Source organism: Danio aesculapii, chromosome 17 (assembly GCF_903798145.1).
Source record: "Danio aesculapii chromosome 17, fDanAes4.1, whole genome shotgun sequence".
Lineage (NCBI taxonomy): Eukaryota > Metazoa > Chordata > Actinopteri > Cypriniformes > Danionidae > Danio > Danio aesculapii.
Genome location: NC_079451.1, coordinates 13,833,366 through 13,855,037, shown reverse-complemented (window position 1 = coordinate 13,855,037; position 21,672 = coordinate 13,833,366). Strand labels below are relative to the sequence as shown.

Genomic DNA, 21,672 nt, shown 5'->3' with positions numbered 1-21,672 from the left:
ATGGGATTTTGATAACAGATTAACAGTACTTTTTGTTGGAGTATTATTTTATAATAATACAAAGTATTTTTTCCAGTGTTGACTGTTAAAAAAAAAGACGAATAAAGTTTTAATTAACAAACTATTTTTTCCAAACTTAATTATTTTTTATTTTTATATATATTTTTACTCATGATTTTTAATGCTGTCATTAAAAATCATGGAGGCCATACAAACTACCAGATAATGTAGCTTTTGTTGTGTACACTCATTTTTGCTTCACCCTAATTTGAGCAAAAAAAAATAGTAATTAAGTTATTTTGTTAACCTTACTTTTATGTTATATGTGAAACAGATATTTTAGATATCAGATGTATTAAACTTAGTCTTGTCAACATTTTGGAAATTGTCTGTTTTCATTGAGATATTGTTTTAAAATGTTACTTTTCAAAGGGGATTTACTCATTTTAATTCATATTTAACTCAGAATTTTAATTCATTCTGTCTATTGTTAGTTATCCGTGCTGTTTTCCTATTGGAATTTTTATTCCAAAATGGCAGCCGTGTGACACTATAGCAGCATTTAGTGGCTGTTTCCCAAATAGCAACAGAGTGTCGCCTCTTGGTGATTCTATGCTCTTTGATCTTTAAAAGTTGTCTGTAGTCGTCTTAACAACAAAAAAACTGTTGTCATCTCAATGGAAACCCCGCCTCTGCTTTCATTTGATTGAAGACTGAAAAAGACGCAACTGACGTAACACGCTTTTTCCCCAATCGGGGTTGACAAAACGCTCGCGGTCGTTAGTAAACCACTTAAAAGATGCCCCTCTCAGCGCAAAAAGGGAGTTCGCTGTGATCGGCCCCTTATGCAGCGAAACTTTTAAAATATATAAAATAATACTTTTTAATAATTTAACTGATTCCATTAATCGGTTAAAAACGAACCCTTTTGGTTAACGGTTAATCTGTTATTTTGAATAACTAGTCAGAACACAAACGAGTCGCAGGTAATGAAGTGTTAAGCTTTCTCCCAAAGAAAAGCAGTCTAAGCAGAATGCTAGCTCCGCTCACTCTCCGCCTCTTTGCCCTTGTTTGGTTACCCCCGGTTGGAGTGATGACGTGCGAACAAAATGGCGGCAGTTGGCCACGCCGACTTGTAGCTTCATTTGCATACTTCAGAAACCTATAGGTGACGTCACGGATACTACATCCATATCTTTTACAGTCTATGGTTTTAACAGTTGATTATGGTTTATACTTTTTGTGTGTGTCTATGTGTTGTGAAATGTATTTTTTATTTTTTGTAACTATGCTAAGTATTGACCAGGACTCACTGGTAGAAGAGATATCGTATCTCAATGGGAGATTACAGGGAGATGGACGAAACAGGATACCACCTACAAGTACTATTGGTGACTAAATGTCTTAAATAACTTCACAAAGTTAAACAGTTAAAGCTTCATAGGAAAAGCACATAAGAAAATAATATATTTTCAGTACAATCCTATAATAGAGACATGTACAGAAGTCGGAATTATTAGCCCCCTTTTGATTTATTTTTTTATTTTTAATTTTTTTGCCAAATAATGTTTAACAGAGCAAGGAAATTTTCACAGTATGTCTGATAATATTTTTTCTTCTGGAGAAAGTCTTATTTGTTTTATTTTGGCTAGAATAAGATCAGTTTTAATTTTTTTTAAATCCATTTAAAGGTCAAAATTATTAGCCCCTTTAAGCTATATATTTTTTCTATAGTCAACAGAACAAACCATCGTTATTCTATAACTTGCCTAATTACCCTAACCTGCCTAGTTAACCTAAGTAACCTAGTTAAGCCTTTAAATGTCACTTTAAGCTGTATAGAAGTATCTTGAAAAACATCTAGTCAAATATTATTTACTGTCATCATGGCAAAGATAAAATAAATCAGTTATTAGAAACAAGTTATTAACTATTATGTTAAGAAATGTGTTGAAAAAAAAATATTCTCTCCGTTAAACAGAAATTGGGAAAAAAATATAAACAGGGGGGGTCATTAATTCAAGGGGGCTAATAATTTTGACTTCAACTGTAGTTTAAAAAAAAAAAAAAAAAAAAAAAAAAAAAAAAAAAAAAAAACAGTTGACCTTTCAAGTTAGACTCTGTTTATGTAATACAAACTCTCTCCTTACAGCAAGACACCATATTTCCTAAAAAAGAAACACTGTTCACCTTCCTAAGCAAATGAAACCAGAGAATGCCCTGCCTGCCTATTTGTATTGCAAACTAGTGTCTACTTTTCAGCCAGGCGGGAAAAACAGAGGGAAGACAGCACCTCCAGGAAAATCAGGAGAGAGAATGAGAGAGTGGAAAAACCTGCTCTGGCACAAACACACAAGTCCTCCTGCTTAAAAAAAAAAAACTCAACACCAACAAACAGCACTAAACACTAATCAAGTGTAAAAGACTTACTTCAAAAATAAAGAGGATGGAGTCCAGCTCCTCCCGTTGAGATTTGTTCCCTAGAAGAAGAAAAAAAGCAAAGGAATTAGTGTCATTTTAGATTTATTCCTTTACGCTTCATTTTCCTTTTATTTAATCAAGCTTGTGGTGATTCCTTTTTCACAGTATGTTTATGATGCATGGTGACATGAGTATTGTAATACATTAATCTTCAGAATTTATGGATGGTATGATGAATAGGAGTACTCATAGAGTGAGAGCATTGATCGAACATTATAATGATGATTGTGATGATTATTTTCTGTTAGGATTTACCATAAGTTCTACTTAATTGGTTAGATTGGTCATGCCATGCAGACTTGGGAGACTTTTAATGTTTGAAGAATGTGTTCACACTTGCCTACCCACGCTGTTTTCACTATCACAGTTTTCTAAATATATTATAGTTAAAAACTGTCTTAAGGCCTGGGTTCAGCTCAGACGTCACTCTAATTTACAGATCACACCTCTTCTATGCCCTGTCCACTCTAACCCTCTTTTTCATCCCTCACTTAATGATAAGGGTTTTGTAACATGGGTGAGAATTGTTTCCATCAAAGATCTCTACATTGATAATTTGTTTGCATCATTTGAACAACTAACTCACTGCTAACTAAGTGTTTCGCCTACCAAAAATCACAGGTATGTTCAGATTCTGGATTTGCACTTTCCAGGATTCCCTACTATACCCCCTCTACCCTGATCGATACCATCTCCAGTATCAATCTTGGTCAAAATGGAGCCATCTCTAAGATAAACAACTCCTTGCTTACGTCCCATCTCTCTACCTCTGAACGTTTGCATTTTATTTTGGCTAGGGATCTTAACATAGACATAGAAAAAGATGTTTCATCCGGTGTGGTCTTCTGCTGCTGTAGCCCATCTGTTTCAAGGTTTGATGTGTTGTATCTTCAGAGATGCTCTTCTGCAGACCTCAGTTTTAACGAGCGATTATTTGAGTTACTGTTGCTTTCTATCAGCTCGAATCAGTCTGGCCATTCTCCTCGAACCACTGGCATCAACAAGGCATTTGCGCACACAGAACTGCCGCTCACTGGATATTTTCTCTTTTTCGGTCCATTCTCTGTAAACCCTAGAAATGGTTGTGTGTGAAAATCCCAGTAGATCAGCAGTTTCTGAAATACTCAGACCAGCCCGTCTGACACCAACAACTATGCCACATTCAAAGTCACTTAAATCACCTTTCTTCCCCATTCTGATGCTCAGTTTCAACTGCAGCAGATCGTCTTGACCATGATTGCTTGCCTAAATACATAAAGTTAAATAAATAAAGTTGCTGCCATGTGATTGACTGATTCGAAATTTGAGTTAACGAGCAGTTTGACAGGTGTACCTAATAAAGTGGCCAGTGACTGTATTTCTAAAAACATTGTGAAAATGTTTATATATGAATATGAGGCTGGCTGTGGCATGAACAGTATTAGGTCAGGACCCAAAAAGTTCAGGGGTCAATTGATGTTACCAGAATGCTGATTAAACAAAACAAAAGTTGTGTTTTTCAACAGTCCACACCAGTACCAGTACCCCATGCTAAACCACAATAGTGAACCTATTGGAGAATCTAGAGCTTTACAGCAGAGAAGTGAAAATAAACACTAATAGCAGGAAGTCGAGGAAAGGGAGTAAAATGACAACAGCAAAGAAGAATCAGAAAATCTACCAAGGATTTCAGATATACAGTTAAAGTCAGAATTATTAGCCCCCCTGTTTATTTTTACCCCCAATGTTTGTTTAAGGAAGAGAAGAATTTTTCAACTCATTTCTAAACATAAATTTTAATAACTCATTTCTAATAACTGATTTATTTTATCTTTGCCATGATGACAGTAAATATTATATTATTTTACTAGATATTTTTCAAGACACTTCTATATAGCTGAAAGTGACATTTAAAGGCATAACTAGGTTATTAGGTTAACTAAGCAAGTTAGGGTAATTAGGCAAGTTTTTTTTTTTTTTTTTTTTTTTTTTTTTTGACGGCAAGATGGCGGCGCGTTCAGTTCGCGAAGCCCAGCGTCTCTCCAGTTTCTGCAATTTTGCAGTATTATTCCTGCTCATTTCGGGTCTGTTCATGCAGAACAGCAGTGCCTTTACATCGTACACCCGACAGGACATCTTGGATATTGGTTTGTGCATTCTGGACAGTTTTATTAACAGTCATCGACTCATCCCTGAGATCGCCAGAACACCCGGGCCTGAGAGACCTACCCAGCCGGGCGGAAGTGCTCGAAGGCGGCGCAGAGAACGTAAACAAAGACGGGGGAAGCGCGGCGGGCTAAGAGCCAAGCTAAAGCTAACACCACACCGGCTCTCTTTACCAAGCATCTTTCTCACCAATGTACGGTCACTGGTGAACAAAATGGATGAGATTCGACTGCGCATCAACCACAGCAAAAGATTATGGAACTGTAATGTCATGATTTTCACAGAAACATGGCTAAACAGCGGGATACCAGACAACGCTATATCGCTAACGGAGCATCAAACATTCCGAGCAGACAGAACGGCGGATGACTCCGGTAAGACCAGAGGCGGAGGATTATGCATTTATATTAACAAAGCTTGGTGCACAAACTCTGTCATCGTTGGGAGACATTGCTCTGTTAACCTGGAATTTCTAATGGTTAAATGTAGACCGTTTTATCTGCCACGGGAGTTCACCTCCACCATAATAACTGCTGCTTATATTCCTCCCGACGCTGATGCCAAGCTCGCTATGAATGAACTTCATGCAGCCATCAGCAAACAACAGACTGCTCACCCGGAGGCTGCTTTTATTGTTGCGGGGGATTTTAATCACTCAAACATAAAGACAGTGCTCCCCAAATTCCATCAAAATATTTTCTGCCACACAAGGGGAAACAAAACTTTAGACCAAGTTTACACAAACATGGCTGAAGCATACGCTGTGACCCCCCTCCCCCACTTGGGTCAATCAGATCACCTTTGTTTGTTTCTCACCCCCAAGTACTCACCCATCGTCAACCGTGTGAAGCCATCAGTAAGGACCATCAAAGTGTGGCCAGCGGGGGTGGACTCCACACTCCAGGACAGGTTTGAACACACAGACTGGAGTATGTTTGCTTCCCAGGCCACATGTGGCTCTCACACAGACATTGACAGTTACACTTCCTCTGTTCTGGAATATATCAACACCACCATAGACAGTGTTACAACCCAGAAACAGATCACCACATACCCAAATCAAAAGCCATGGATGAACAAGGAGGTGCGCCTCCTGCTGAAGGCACGCAACACTGCCTTCAGATCAGGGGATGCACAGGCCTACAGCACTTCCAGTGCTAATCTGAAGAGGGGCATCAAAAAGGCCAAGCACTGCTACAAGCTAAAGCTAGAGAAGCACTTTTCCAACTCTGATCCTCGGCTCATGTGGCAGGGCATCCAGGCTATGAGCAACTACAAACCCAGCCAGTCCACCCCCACAGCCACAAATGTCTCCTTCCTGAACGAGCTAAATGACTTTTATGCCCGCTTTGAAAGAGACAATGCAGAACCCTACACCAGGAACACTACCTCAACCGACCACTCAACTATCACACTCACCTCCTCAGAAGTCTACACCGCACTGAGTCGGATCAATGTGCGTAAGGCTGCTGGACCAGACGGTATCCCTGGGCACGTCCTCAAAGCATGTGCAGAACAGCTCACTGGGGTATTCACAGACATTTTCAACCTGTCACTTAACCTAGCAACTGTGCCAACATGCTTTAAAACCACCTCTATTGTGCCAGTGCCCAAACACTCCAGCCCAACATGCCTGAATGACTACCGCCCTGTAGCACTCACACCCATCATCATGAAGTGCTTCGAGCGGTTGGTCCTGGCACATCTGAAAGACTCTCTGCCATCCACACTGGACCCACATCAGTTTGCCTACCGTGGCAACAGGAGCACAGAAGATGCCGTCTCCATAGCACTGCACTCTGTACTCACACACCTGGACAATAAAAACACTTATGCACGAATGCTGTTTGTTGACTTCAGCTCAGCATTCAACACTGTCATACCCTCTAAGTTACTGATCAAACTCAGAGACCTGGATATCAACGCGTCTCTCTGCAACTGGGTTATGGACTTTCTGACTAACAGACCTCAGAATGTTAGATCAGGCCACATCTGCTCCACCACCGTCACAGTCAACACTGGTGTACCACAGGGCTGCGTGCTGAGCTTCTTCCTCTACTCCCTTTTTACCATCGACTGTAGGCCTGTGAACAGATCCAACACCATCATCAAATTTGCAGATGACACCACAGTGATTGGTCTAATCAGCAATAATGATGAGACTGCCTACAGGGAGGAGATACAGCATCTGGCCACTTGGTGCACCGACAATAATCTGCTCCTTAACACCAGCAAGACCAAGGAGCTCATTGTGGACTTCAGGAAGGAACGAACAGGCTCACATGATCCCATCCACATTAATGGGATGGCCGTTGAGCCTGTCTCATCCTTCAAGTTCCTGGGGACCCACATCTCAAAAGACCTTTCCTGGACCACCAACACCTCCAGCCTGGTCAAGAAGGCTCATCAGCGCCTATTCTTCTTGAGGCAACTTAAGAAGAACCAGCTTTCATCAGCCGTCCTGGTGAACTTCTACCGCTGCACAATAGAAAGCATCCTGACCAACTGCGTCACAGTCTGGTATGGAAGCTGCTCTGTTGCTGAGCGTAAGGCACTGCAGCGGGTGGTGAAAACTGCCCAACGCATCACAGGGACTACACTGCCAGCCATTGAGGACATCCAGAAGAAACACTGTCTGCGCAGAGCACGCAGTATTCTTAAGGACACCTCTCACCCTGCTCACAGACTGTTTTCTCTCCTGCCTTCCGGCAGGCGCTTCAGGCTCCCCCGGACAAAAACCAGCAGACTGAGGAACAGCTTTTTCCCCAGAGCTGTCTCCCTTTTGAACTCTGCCCCCCCCCCCCCCCCCCCCCCAATACACCCCCCACACTCCTCTAACTTATACTCCTCACAATCACTGCACTATTTAACATTTGCACATTTAAAGTTTGCACATATTCATTGCACTGATTCACTTATTTGAACTGGACATACCCACTGCACATGGACATTTGTAATTATGTTTATCTATCTGCACACTTCTGCTATTAATAGCATCCTGTACATATATTCATTTATTGTAAATCTGTTCATAGCTAATACAACCTGTATATAATGTTCATAGTACATCCATCTGTAAATATTACCATAATTTTTCTATAACTGCACTTTATAACTTATACCTGTATCCTGCACTTGCTGCTATTGCACTGCTGGTTAGACCAAAACTGCATTTCGTTGCCTTGTACTTGTACATGTGTAATGACAATAAAGTTGAATCTAATCTAATCTAATCTAAAGTTATTGTATAATGATGGTTTGTTTTGTAGACTAATCGAAAAAAAATATAGCTTAAAGGGGCTAATAATTTTGAATTAAAAAAATTAAAAATTGCTTTTATTCAAGCCGAAATAAAACAAATAAGACTTTCTCCAGAAGAAAAAACATTATTAGACATACTGTAAAACCTCCTTGCTCTGTTAAACATCATTTGGGAAATATTTAAAATCAAAGGGGGCTAATAATTCTGACTTTAACTGTACATAGTGTCTATAATTCTAAATGTACGAGGGAAACCAGAACACCCAGAGGAAACTCACGCCAACACAGGGGAAACATGCCAATCCACACAGAAATGACAACTGGCCTAGATGGGACTCAAACCAGAGACGTTCTTGCTGTGAGGCAACAGTGCTAACCACTGAGCCACCGTGTTGCGCACTAAAAGTAACCCAGTTCAAAATAAATATCAACTGTAACATGACCCTCTGATATACAGGGGAATGACATGTGCAAATTTCGTTTACAACAAATACATGTATGTATGCCGCAGAATTGTGTTTCGGCATGAAGAACAGATGTCCTTCATAGGGCACAGGCCAGGAAATCCACTTTTGCCAGTGTCGGGAGTCAACAAAAACAAAAGCCTCATTAATTACACACAAGGTGGCATGCAGGCAACAGTGTGGCAGGAGTCTTAGTCAAGCTGAGAAAGTCTAGGGCTGAACTTCTCTCTCTCTTTTTAATCATGCATTATTCAAAAGTTCTCTTCTAAAACCATTGTGTGCTACTGCTGCATTCAAGCAAGTTACATTCAATTTAAAAAATGAATCTGACATGGAACTTTAGTCCCCGTCCACATGAGCACAGGTATTTTTGCAATTAGGCTGTGTGTGTACACAAATAAAACGCAGTATCAGGTTACTGAAACCAAAACATTTTTGAAAACATTGAACAAGGTAAAATATTTCCAAAACACCAGGTACAGTGTGGTCGTGTGGAAACTACAACCGGAGTTTTTGGCTCGTGATGTCAACGTGTGCACCGTTTTCTCCATTCTGATTAGCCAACATGCACTGAAAAAAAAGATGTCTGCAAAATCGTTGCAAACAATTTATATGGCTGCATTTACACTGCATTGAGTCATTAAAAACCATGGCAAATGACATCAAGTCTGTCGCTTTTATTTCAGAAGACTTCAGCAGTCGCAAACCTTACATCTCATACACGAAGACTAAAAAAGCTTTTATATTGTCATGTAGCACAAGTATAAGCATGTTAACAAGAGAGAGTGAGCGAGCGCAATTTCCGCCACTTAATCAATATAAACTATAAAAACATTGCATACATCACGTGCATAAATCACACCATGGACATTACATTAAAATGTCTACTGGTTTAAAAAAGCCTAGATATAAGATGATGGGATGAGAACTTTTCTGCCATAAAATATAGCAAAACAACTTGTCTAAAAGAATTAGCAAAAAACGAAACCCTGCAAACAGATTAAATAGAGAAAATTTCTTTTATTATCAGCTGTCAGTCAGCGCCCGCTCTTTTTTTTCCTGGTCATTGTGTCTTTGCCAAGGAATCATCTTTGAATATTTTTTTTTTCATTGTGGCTGGGTTCACACCAAATGTAGAAGATGAGAATGAGGAAAACTTTGAATGTTCTCAGCAAGCGAATCACGTATTCTGCATTGTTTGACTGTGGGAGGGTAATGTGACTCTGTTTTCTCATTTTTATTCACTTGTATTTAATTTACTATAGAAAATACTTAATACGCCATTTGGTATGAACCCAGCATAAAAGTGTTATTATCTTCACCTGTTATTGCATTGTCATGTGGATGAAAGCAGATAAACTCCATTTCTAAAAATATCCATTAATGTGTGGAGATGGACAGAGAAAAAGTTCCCCATATTCACGGCAAACGCATCATGAATTCCATGTTGTTCGCACCACGGGACGGCAATCATTTGCATTGACTTGTATGAAATGTACTCACACAAATACTTAATTTCACGTTTGTTGTGAACCCAGAGGTTATTTTAAAAATGAAGGCAGGGAAAACTCAGTTTATATAAATACCCATGTACTGCATGTGTAGATATGGCCTTAGATCATAGGTGCCCGAACTTTGTCGATGAGCCAAAAACCGAATATCATTGATAGCCTAATATTTAATTTCCTAATATTTCAAAATAAAAAGAAAACACTGCTTTGAATCATACTAACTAAAGAAGTGTAACTTTTTAATGACAACTTCTTGCAATAAAAACAGAAACAATCACATTTATAACAAAGTGGAGTTCAATGCTGAAGACACTAGTTAAGCAGAATCTGCCTTTGGCTTGATTTGCTCACCAAAGTCTCTGCACTGCACTGTCCTCTAACCGTAGGCTAACAGTATATCCATTTTAAACTAAATTAAAACATTTAAATTAAAACATTTAATTCCAGTTAACTTGTTCGTAGCTTAACAATAAAACAAACAAATAAAAGATTACATTACATTTGAAATGACAATCTCTACCTCTCCATCATTCTGACTCTCTTCTCAGATGGGATGGTGGGCCAAATCAAAGGTTACTATGGGCCAACTTTAAAAAAAAAGCGGTCTCGGGTTACTGAAACCAAAACATTTTTAAAAACATTGACCAAGGTGAAATCTTTTCTAAACTCCAGGTACAGTGTGGTCGTGTGGAAACTACAACCAGAGTTTTTGTCTCATGATGTCATGTTTTCTCCATTCTGATTGGGCTGGGTTTACACCAAATGTAGAAAATGCGAATGAGGCAAATTTCGAATGTTCTCAGCAAGCGAATCGCGTATTCTGCATTTTTTAACCGTGCAAGGGTAATGTGACTCTGTTTTCACATTTGCATTGACTTGTACGCAATTTACTTGCGAAAATACTTAATATGTCATTTGGTATGAACCCAGCATAAAAGTGTTATTGTCTTCACCTGTTATTGCATTGTTATGTGGACGAAAGTGGGGTAAACTTCATTTATAAAATTACCCATCAATGTGTGGACATGGCCTGAGACAAATTCCACATATTCACAGCAAACACGTCGTGAATTCCATGTTGTTCGCACTAGGGGATGGTAATCGTTTGCACTGACTTGTATGAAATGTACTCGCATAAATAATTAATTTCACGTTTGTTGTGAACCCAGAGATTATTTTAAAAATGAAGGCAGGGAAAACTCAGTTTATAAAAATACCCATGTACTGCATGAATAGATATGGCCTTAGATCATGGGAGCCCAACCAAATATCATTGATAGCCGTAGGCCGAAGATAAACATATTATTACTATTATAACTAACATTTTAAAATAAATAGAAAACATTGCTTTGAACCGCATTAACTAATGCAGTATAGCTTTTTAATGATAACTTATTGCAATAAAAACAGAAACAATCACATTTATAACACAGTGGAGTTCAATGCTGAAGACACTATTAAGCTAAATCTGCCTTGGACTTGATTTGCTGACCAAAGTCTCTGCAGTGTCCTCTAACCGTAGGCTAACAGTATATCCATTTTAAACTAAACTACAGCATTTAAATAAAAAAAATGATTCCAGTCTTTTTTGTAGCTTAACACAAAAACAAACAAATAAAAGTTACATTACATTTGAAAAGACAATCTCTACCTCCTCATCATTCTCCCTCTCATCTCAGATGGGATGGTGGGCCAAATCAAAGGTTACCATGGGTCAACTTTGGCATGGGCCAGATACTCAGTTTTAGCTACATTTAGACAAACCTTTTGCATCTTTGTTGTCATATTGTATATGTCGAAATATTGTCTAATTAAGTCATCTTTTGAGAGTTAAAGGTGCAATAGGCAATTGTCTTCCAAAACATGGTTTGTTGTGCTGGTTAAAAGTCTCTTGACATTCTAGTAGTAATGATTTAAGTTGCAAGCAGCGATGAAACGGACCTCGCACCCGCACTCATCGCTTCCCGGTGGCCTTAGGATGACAGAGAACAGTGGACAATAATAATTGAAACTTATAAATCTTAAACATTAAAAACTCAGAAATCACCAATTTATGCCAAACTTCCTTCTGTCAGCAGGTGGCGCTATGACTGTGACTCAATATTGGCTTGTAGATGTCTTCAGAAGAAGAATCTCATCTAACCTATGAATTTTCAGGCACATCAGATATTGTTTGGCTGAGTTATAAGCCAAAATTTCTTCTGTCAGCAGGTGGCGCTATGACTGTGACTCTATATAGGCATGTAGATGCCTTCAGGAGAGGAATCTCATCGAACCTGTGAATTTTCAGGCACATCAGACAATGTTTGTCTGAGTTATAAGTACTTCCTCCTCCATGGCAAAGCACTGAACTTTGTCAGTCCACCGCGGACAAGCCCTTCGGCGAAAACTCTAGATCTTCACAATTTAACATCACAAAGGTCACCATTATCAAGCTGACTAATCACAGAGCTTGTGCTACACATTGTTGCAACGCGCAGTTAAATTTTTTGAGAGGTGTGCATCAGTATGCAGCCGCACGAGGGCTGCGTCGGACCATATGCGTGAGCTCAACGCAGAAGTATAAACAGAGCGGGATCACGCGATACCACACTCAGTAGCGAAAGTAAAAATAGACCTGTAAAAAATAGATCGATTACAGTTTCTGAATGTCAGTTCCCAGCCCTAATTCCACAGTGTTTGTTTTCCCTACAATGGATGTCAATGTTTAGTTTGTCAGCTTACTTCAAAATATATTCTTTCAAAATAAAAAAATTCATAAAGGTTGAGGGTGAGTAAACAGTGTAAATCAAGCTATTCTTTGAGATTCATTTGGTGCTTAAAACTTGTAACAAAGATTATTTACTAAATTTAAGAGTTCAAATCACTTCGCTCATGCTCTGTTTGTGCTGCAGTGAAATGTCACACTGCATTATAAAGTTTAAAAGCTGAAATCTTTTTGTGAAATTAAGCAGAAAACTTAATGGATGAGCTTAAGAGTGATTCTTCTGGTTTTAATTTATCAGCTAAAAAAGAACAAAGATCAAACCTGGGATTTGCATCAGCAATGTTGCAACTAAAGATTGAAGTTAATCCGCAAATCTATATTTTTCCCCCAAGCTTAGTTATTCATAAACTCAATGCTCCGCTCCTGTAGTAACAGTATTACATACTGAGAGACACGGTAGCATTTAGTGTATTGTGTGTATCCATTTATAAAGAGATGATCGGATCCAGAGGCAAACACATGAAGATGACACAGTCTGAGCAAAATACATCATTCTAGTATCCAAAAAGCAGACGAAGATCGCTTACCTTTTTGTTTTAAGTTACTTTCCAGTGTAATGAAATTTTCATAGAAGATAAAATAGATCTGTGAGCAGTTGGTTTCAAAAAAAGCCTTCAGTTCATTCCTGTCGATAATATCTGAAGAGAGAACACAAGAAAAGAAAGAATTAGACAAAAACAAAACAGTCAATAAAGAACATGACTATAGCATCACATTAGATGACTCTACAGTTTTCTATGTATATATAGTTGAAGTCAGAATTATTAGCCCAATTATCACCGTATGTCTGATAATATTTTTTTCTTCTGGAGAAAGTCTTTTTTTGGTGGTTTTATTTTGACTAGAATAAAAGCAGATTTAAATTTTTTAAAAACCATTTTAAGGTCAATATTATTAGCCTAGTCTATTATTAGATGGTCTACAGAACCAACCATCGTTATACAATAACTTGCCTAATTGCCCTAACCTGCCTAGTTAACCTAATTAATCTAGTTAAGCCTTTAAATGTCACTTTAAGCTGTAAAGTGTCTTAGAAAATATCTAGTAAAATAATATTTACTGTCATTACTGTCATGGCAAAATAAATCAGTTATTAAAACTATTATGTTTAGAAATGTGTTGAAAAAAATCTGTCTGTTAAACAGAAATTGGGCAACAAAATAAACAGGGGGGCTAATAACTCAGGGGGGCTAATTAATTAATTAATTAATTAATGTTTCTTAAAGTTACAAAAGCATAATTTTCTTATGCCTGAATGCTTTAAACTGACTTGAAATGCTCACACAAACTAAGTTTTACATGGACATTAGTAATCTAATTACTGGCCTAATCAGAATAAGACAATAATATGTTTAAGGTGTCTCTGTCATGATTCCGTTTTACATGTTATAGCACATAATTTGAATGTCATTGCGTCAACACGCTAGCCACATTTCCTCTGGAGTTTCATGTAATTTCAGGCATTTCATTTTTAATTTGTCGAGTTTAACTGCAATTTGGCACTTTCACTTTCATTCAGGAATATTTCATGCTTGCCCTTGTGACAAACGGGATATTGGATGAAAGTATGAATTAATGGAATTTGATACCGCACGTCGAATGGAAAAAAAAAAACGGATTACACGATACGGGTGTCCGTGGTCCTCCACTGACTCGGTAGTTGTAGAGAATAGTGTCAAACAGCCATGTGTGGAGACTATCCTGTAGCAAAATGCGGCGGAAATTAAGGTGTTTACATGTCTGTACTGCACTTAAGTAATACAACTAGAATCAGCATATTCCACGTGTCTTAATCCGATTTCTGTTTAGTTCGATTATGACTTTAGTCGGATTAAAGTCATCACAAATCGCTGTCTACATGGTAGACTTTTAATCAGAATATTCTCTTAATCGTATTAAAATTGGATTATTGGTGTCCATGTAAACATACTCACAGTCAGAGGTCCTAAACACACACACATATGATTTGGTAAATTAATATATGATTTCGTAAATAATTTGGTAAATTAATGATTAAACTTTGCCATGATTCACAAATCTTGTGTGTTTTCAACTGTGGCTTCTATGCCGATTCAACACTGTAGATCCTGCGACATGATTATTGCGGATGCACAGGTTGCGATATCGATACTGATATATTGTGCAGCACTTAACAAAGTCACTCAGTTTAAGTTATATTCCAATAAATTCTCTTCAGGCATTTTTAACACAAGAATCACTCGATGACAGTAAAAGTCTCTATTCTGGAAACAAAGTTTTTTACCTTTTAAATCTTGTCACTAACCCATACCTGCCAACACTCCCGTTTTTTCCAGGAGTCTCCCGTATTTCAGACCCATCTCCCATTTTGTTATTTCTCCCAGAAAACTCTGGTAATTTTACTCACCCCAGCCCTCAGATTTTTGGTACAGTCTGTAAAACTTAATCCATCATTGCGGCCGCCCGAAACCCGGTCCATGCACTCTCAGAAATAAAGGTACATAAGCTGTCACTGGGGTGGTACCTTTCCAAAAGGTACAAATTTGTTCCTCTTAAATTTTTTAGGTGCTACTTTTGAGGTAACAATATGGACCCTTTAAAGACAAATGTCTACCTTTTAAAAAGGTACCACCTCAGTGAAAGCTCGCGTACCTTTATTTCTGAGAGTGTAGCACTGTTATCAACACCACAAAATATCACTGTGCACCCCCTCCCCCGTGGTTTTCTACTGTATTACTCAGACAAACACCACACCAACTACATTAGTTTGTAATATGTTAACATTTTAGATACAACATACCATGATAACTTACAAAATATTCTATTAATTATAATACATTTTTATAATTTAATTACAGCAAAAAAAGAATTTTTAAGCCCAAAAGCAAAGAATTAATCATGAGAGCCTTTAAATGGACAATTAAACGGCATAAACACAATTATTTTTAATTATTCAAATTTCAGCAGGTTAAAGAGATACAGAATGTGCATAGTTATGATTAGGTTCACACAAGCCTCACATGACCACACTATTCGAATGATGCCATATTCTGATGGCTGATTCTTTAGCCTGACATGCTTAAGTTTACCTTTTATCTTTTGTCGATATGTACCAAATTAATAATATCTTTTTGGCCTCAACACAGTTCCATGTATTGCTTTCAAGTACAGTATAACTGCTTTAACTGCTGATAGGAGTCCCTGAGGCAGCACAAATTTTTAGAAGAGCATTTCCAAACACATTACCTAAAAGTTGACCTTACTGAGAGCTGAACTGAACAGATTTTATCCTCGCTGATGCCCAGACAGATGAAACCATGATTAAGTTCACAGTAAGGTCGCCAGTATTTCTAGCAGGCACTAAGAATGTGCAGGAATGGATTCTATTTTATTGTTTATGTTTTCTTAAACATTATTGTATTAGTTTATCTATACTTTCATTTATTTATAGCTGTCATTTTGTATCTCTCATCCCATTTAGATCTCAGTTTAGCCAATACCTACAGTAGTAGTGATGCTGAGATACAGTACATACAGTACACATACAGTATATCCACAGTGGTAGCAAAAGACATACGTTAATAGAACATTAGTTTTTTCGCCAACTAAAAATGGTTAAGTCAGTTATTCTCGTCTTTTTTTTCTGTTGTAAGCAGGAAATATCAGTTTACATTTCGAAACATTCATTTTAATTGTCCATATTTTAGTTATCCAAGGAGTCTTTGAGCATCTGATCTCTGCGTCATCACAAAAAAAAAAAAAAAACAGAACAAATTGAGACAGACTAAATCCAGAAAAAACTGTGGAAACATCTCCAAAGCACTTCATGGAAACTGTGTGTGATTTTTATTTTTACTTGTCATGCAGGCTATACTGTAGCTTTAGATCATTCACTGAAATCAGAATTGTGATTTAAAGGTCACTTCTATCAAAAAAAAACTAAAAAAATGTCTGATTAATTAGGTTTCTGCTGTGTCTGTCAGCTCAGACAAGTTGAAAAGCAAACATGCAGCTTGTATTATTTAATAATCTCTGAGTATTTACATGCCATAATTGACCTGTTTGAATTCCATGCTGGTTTATATGTAACCAAATACTTCTTCACATGTGCCCATAAACGCCAACCTCTTTTTGTACTGTAAACAGATAGCAAAGTGGCTAACGATGATGCCTCTGGTTTCTCTGCATTTGAACAATGAAGTGATTCTATCATGTCGTCTGCTGTGTGTTCAGATGTAGAGGCTCACAAGTGTCCTTACACAGAACCCCAGCTTTAATAGATGAAACAGCGAAATGTATTACTTTTATATATGAAGGGAACATCCCAGAAAATGTGGACAAATCCTTGCTTGTGTGTGCAAAACATTTTTGCCAGACTGCTTTATGAATTTGGGCAATACTAAGTGGTTAGCATGGTTGCCCCACAGAAAGAAGGTTGCTGGTTCGAGTACCTGTTGGACTAGGAGACTGTGCGATTAATGAAAATTGAAACATTGCAATTAGCTAATTGCAAGAGGTTGCGATATAGAATATATACGTATTATTTAATTTCCCCCACCCAGAGCAAATGCATGACTGCCATCTGCATGTGACAGTTATACTAGCCAGTTGAGTAAGCACACTTTCGTTCTGCCCAATCAGAGTTGCAGAACTGAAGTATGTGGAATGCCCACAATAAAAAATAATAATAATAATAAAACAGGAAAGAGAACAGCGAAAAGCGAAAGTAGAACAGCACATCGGTAATATAGGAATATTTTGGTTGCAGAATTGTTGCCACAGCATGAGGAAATACAACAACCAGCATCTAAAAAAGCACCAGAGGTGGCTATATTAAGATCTTGCTAAAAAGTCAACTGATAGTACTGCTATCGTGACACTCAATCTAGTAGCAAGCAAAAGCAAAGTACAATTTTAGAGTTGTTTGCAGCTGTTCCACCATATGAAAAATAAAATAAAAAAAAATCACGAAGGCACCAGGAGGTAACTAATGTCATAACTCACTACCTCGCTAAGGAAACCAAAGAGGGATTAAAAAAAACCTCATCCAAATGCTGGATAGGAGATACACTTCCATCTCATACAGCTGTATGTTGAATGTCGTGATATTTTGTGTAGCATCTATGATGATTATTTTGTTTTTAGACAATATAAGCTACAGAAAGGCTCTTATCAGCCATGTTAGTGTTCTAAATGTTCTGTATTTTTATAATTTATTTATTTATTTTTCTATAATAAGCTACACTATCTCCCTAATTTGAGTTGATCTTGTTAACAGAACACTAAGGTCATTTAATATGTGTTTGCTGTTTGCTCTAGGCATGGGCCGGTATAAGATTCTGACGATATGATAACCTTGGATAAAAATATCGGTATTGCAATTACTTATCTAAAATAAGTTATTTTTAAATGTCTGGGTAAAAGACAAAAACTTTTTTACCGTTTGAACACAATATATTTTATTTTGAGAAACATTTATAATATTTTGGAACAGTAAACATGTCAGGCTAAATAATTTAAATGAATCACTGATTTCTGCTGTCTTCATTAGTTTCAAAAACACTGATTTCTTTACAATTTAAAACGGTATTTTGCATATATTTTCTGCTGGAAATACTGTTGTCCTAAAAACAAAACAAAAAATAATGTAAATAAAAAAAATCGTACACATACCTTAGGAACAGTATTGCAGAACATTTTTACGTTTTAAAACCTTGACTTTTCCAAACCGTTTTCAAGATTTACCACATATCTAGAAAACGGTTATTGCCCCATGCCTAGTTTGCTCTAGAGAAACATTAGTGTTTAATTTATGAAAATTTAAAAACAGATTTGAATAAATTTTGAAGTTAATTTCTTTTCAGTTCCTTTGTCAACTAAAAAAATAAAAAATAAAAAAAAAAATAAAATTTAAAATAAAAATAAAAATAAAATTAAATATTTTCCCCAATTCGCACAGCCCAACAACAAACCTTTCTGTGTGGAGCTTGTATGTTATTCTTGTGTCTGCATGAGTTTTCTCCGGGTGCTCTGTAGTCCCGCACAGTCCAAAAGCATGCTTTATAGGTGAAATCGATAAACTAAATTGGCCATAGTGTGTGAATGGGAGTGTGTGTGTGAAGGGCATCTGCTGGTAAAACATATGCCAGAGTAATTAGGGGTTCATTCCGCTGTGGCAACCACTGATAAAGCAGAGAAAACGAAATTTGAAAATGCAAAACTACAAATAGTCTAAAACAGTGATCCCCAACCACAGGGCCATGGACCAGTACTGCTCAGTGGATCAATTGATAACGAGCCGCATAAAAATTCATTAATTATTTTCTTCTTTTTTTTTATATTATCTGACTCTGAAAAATATTTTATTTTAAAAAAATGACCATATTCTCTTGGTTACATCTCAATCACTTTTGCGCCAAAATGTAACTCACAAGCAAGAAAAATTAGTAAGAAACACGTCTTTGGAAAGTTACTTTGTGAAGGGGAAAAGGCCATGAAGGACCCACAAACTGCCAAGGAATGGATCCACAACCCATTTGTCAACAAATCAGGTGAATCCAGCATGTCTCTGCAAGAAGATCAACCACTAGATACTGCAAATGACGATGACCATTTATATCGCGTCTTTTCCGTTATTTCTAATGGAGGCGCATGGCATGCATGTTGGGAGTAACACCCGAGTCGTGATAAGAACTGACCGATCAGCTTCATATTGTGTATGGAATATACACATTTCAGCAGACTAATTATCCAAGACAAACACTGCAGTGCTTTTTAATTTTCTCCATAAATAAAAAGTCTCAACTTGCTGTAGCCCATTTAGAGTGTATTGCCGGGGTTTAGAAGGAAATAAATTACAATCAATGCTTTGGCTTTCTTGTTCATGTCTGCCACTAGTTTAAGGTGACAGATAATGAAGCGAAACTGCTGCCTAAGGTCTAAGGGGGGGGATTGAATCAAATCAAATCACTTTTATTGTCACATCATCAGCAGCACATGTGCTATGACGAGTGAAAAGCTTAGGTGCTGGCTCCAGACAGTGCAAAATACAGACAGTGCAAAATACAACAACGTACTCCCCCCAAAAAAACAAGACAATGTGCGATTGGCAATGTTGACAGCAATACGTAGAAGACAATGAATATGTGTACACATAGTTGTAGGCAGTACTGTTTCAAAGATGGATTGGTTAAAGTGCAGTGCATGCTACATCTTTGTGTGAGGTGTGCTAAGTGTTCATCAGCCTGATAGTCTGAGGGAAGAAAATTTCCTTCAGTCGGCTGGTGCGTGACCGGATGCTGCGGAATCGTCTGCCTGAGGGTAGCAGAGACAAAAGTCTATGGCTTGGGTGGCTGGACTCGCTGATGATTCTGGACCAGCTAGAATCAAGTATTCCAGAGAGCCATGAAATATATGAATAATTTTATTAATCCAACAAATACAGTTTCCCATAAATAAATTAAAACATCTCACCGGGTGGGAATTAGGACATGTGGGAGACTTTTTTGCAGTTTTTCCAGCAGATTATAAAATTTTCTGCCTTATCTCAGTTATCTAAAATGATTTATATGTTCCTTATGCCAATATGTGCCTGCTTTTTAAAAAATTATTCATGGTACTGCACCTCCTTTGAGAGTTTTTGTCACACTGACCTCAAAAAAAAATGCTTGAGTTACTCGCTCAACTTCCAGAGGAGAGTGTAGGCTACTGTAGTACTCCTAAATGTAGGACTGTACCCAATAAATCTGCATTTTCTTCAACTTATATAAATTATTGGAATAATTTACCAACAGAGATCATATAACATGGACCAGGTTTCAAATGTTTTTACCTCTGAGAGAGAAACGGCTAATATCAAAACAAATTTGCAGTCACTAGTGATGAATGAGTGTGGGAATGGATGTCGAATGTGTGTATGTCTTGTATTCTTAATGGAACAGGAGTGTTTGTATATTTGTGCATGTCTGTGAAGAGCGAGTGAGTAGGGCTGAATTCTTGGAATGATTTTAGAATAATGTTGGTTGATTGATGGAACGTTCTATAATATTGCAGGCTTTGCAGCAACCCTAAGGTGGACACGCAAATGTTCCTCTTTTCTAAACTGAGCCAAAGCAGCCCAAATCCTTCAAAGTGGCTCCAGGAAAACATTGGCATTTGCAACCAATTTGTAGCAGTGGCACTGGCCTGATTTTTAATAGCAGCGGGGACAGATGATAGATGATGACAAGGAATGGATTTGATGGCTGAAATAATATTTTGCCTGGAGTCAGAACGCCAGAGCAGCGAGGAGACCATTTGACAAACGTGGAGGAAGTCATTATGCCAGGCTAGCGGTGCTAATGCTGGAAAACACTGTATTTTAGGTAATTGCCCACTGAATATTAACAATTTCAGAGGGAAAAGTGTTGGAAAATCTAAATGTAAATGTCATCTCTGGAACTGATATTACCATAAAAAGCCATAAAAGCTGAAACACGGGCTTCCTCAGAGGAAATCCACATTTGATTAAGGCAAATAGCCACATGCTAAATAATGACAAGATGTAAAACCAAATCAAGATGACTTTTATTAGAACTAAACCTGCCATTACGATGGATGAGCAGGCCGAAGAATATTATAATCTGAAACCGGAAGATGGATGTGGAAGCTAAACTTTTCTTTCAGCAGGTTTTCTGCAGATATCTTAATGTCAAATTTAAGACTTTTTAAGACCTTTTTAAGACCATTAAGTATTAAATTTAAGACCTATATCACAATATCAAAAACATGCATACGCATAAAGAGAAAATGCAAAATCACAAAATTAGTGGCAAAATAAATTTGTTCAAATTGAACTGTACTAAAGACAGGTTAGATCACCATTTAACTAAGGAAAAAACAAACAAACATCTTAAGGCTGGCGCCGCATCGATCACCTCACCAAATGAACGAGGCTTTTATACTTGGCGCATTCACCATTGAGATATTCTTTTAAATGACAAGGGTATGTCAAAAGAAACCCACTGTAAAGTCAGATGGATAAAGACAGAAGTAGGAAGTTTCCGGAAGTACGTCATTTCATTAA

The 21,672-nt window shown here is 37.6% G+C and overlaps 1 protein-coding gene across 1 annotated transcript in view; it reads right to left on the bottom strand.

Moving 5' to 3' along the window:
- Positions 1–21,672, bottom strand: part of ralgapa2 (Ral GTPase activating protein catalytic subunit alpha 2) — a 322,593-nt gene that overhangs the window by 235,259 nt on the left and 65,662 nt on the right. Inside the window, 2 exon segments of the mRNA XM_056477537.1 lie at positions 2,431–2,480; positions 13,157–13,267. Of these exon segments, the coding sequence (XP_056333512.1) occupies positions 2,431–2,480; positions 13,157–13,267 (161 nt within the window).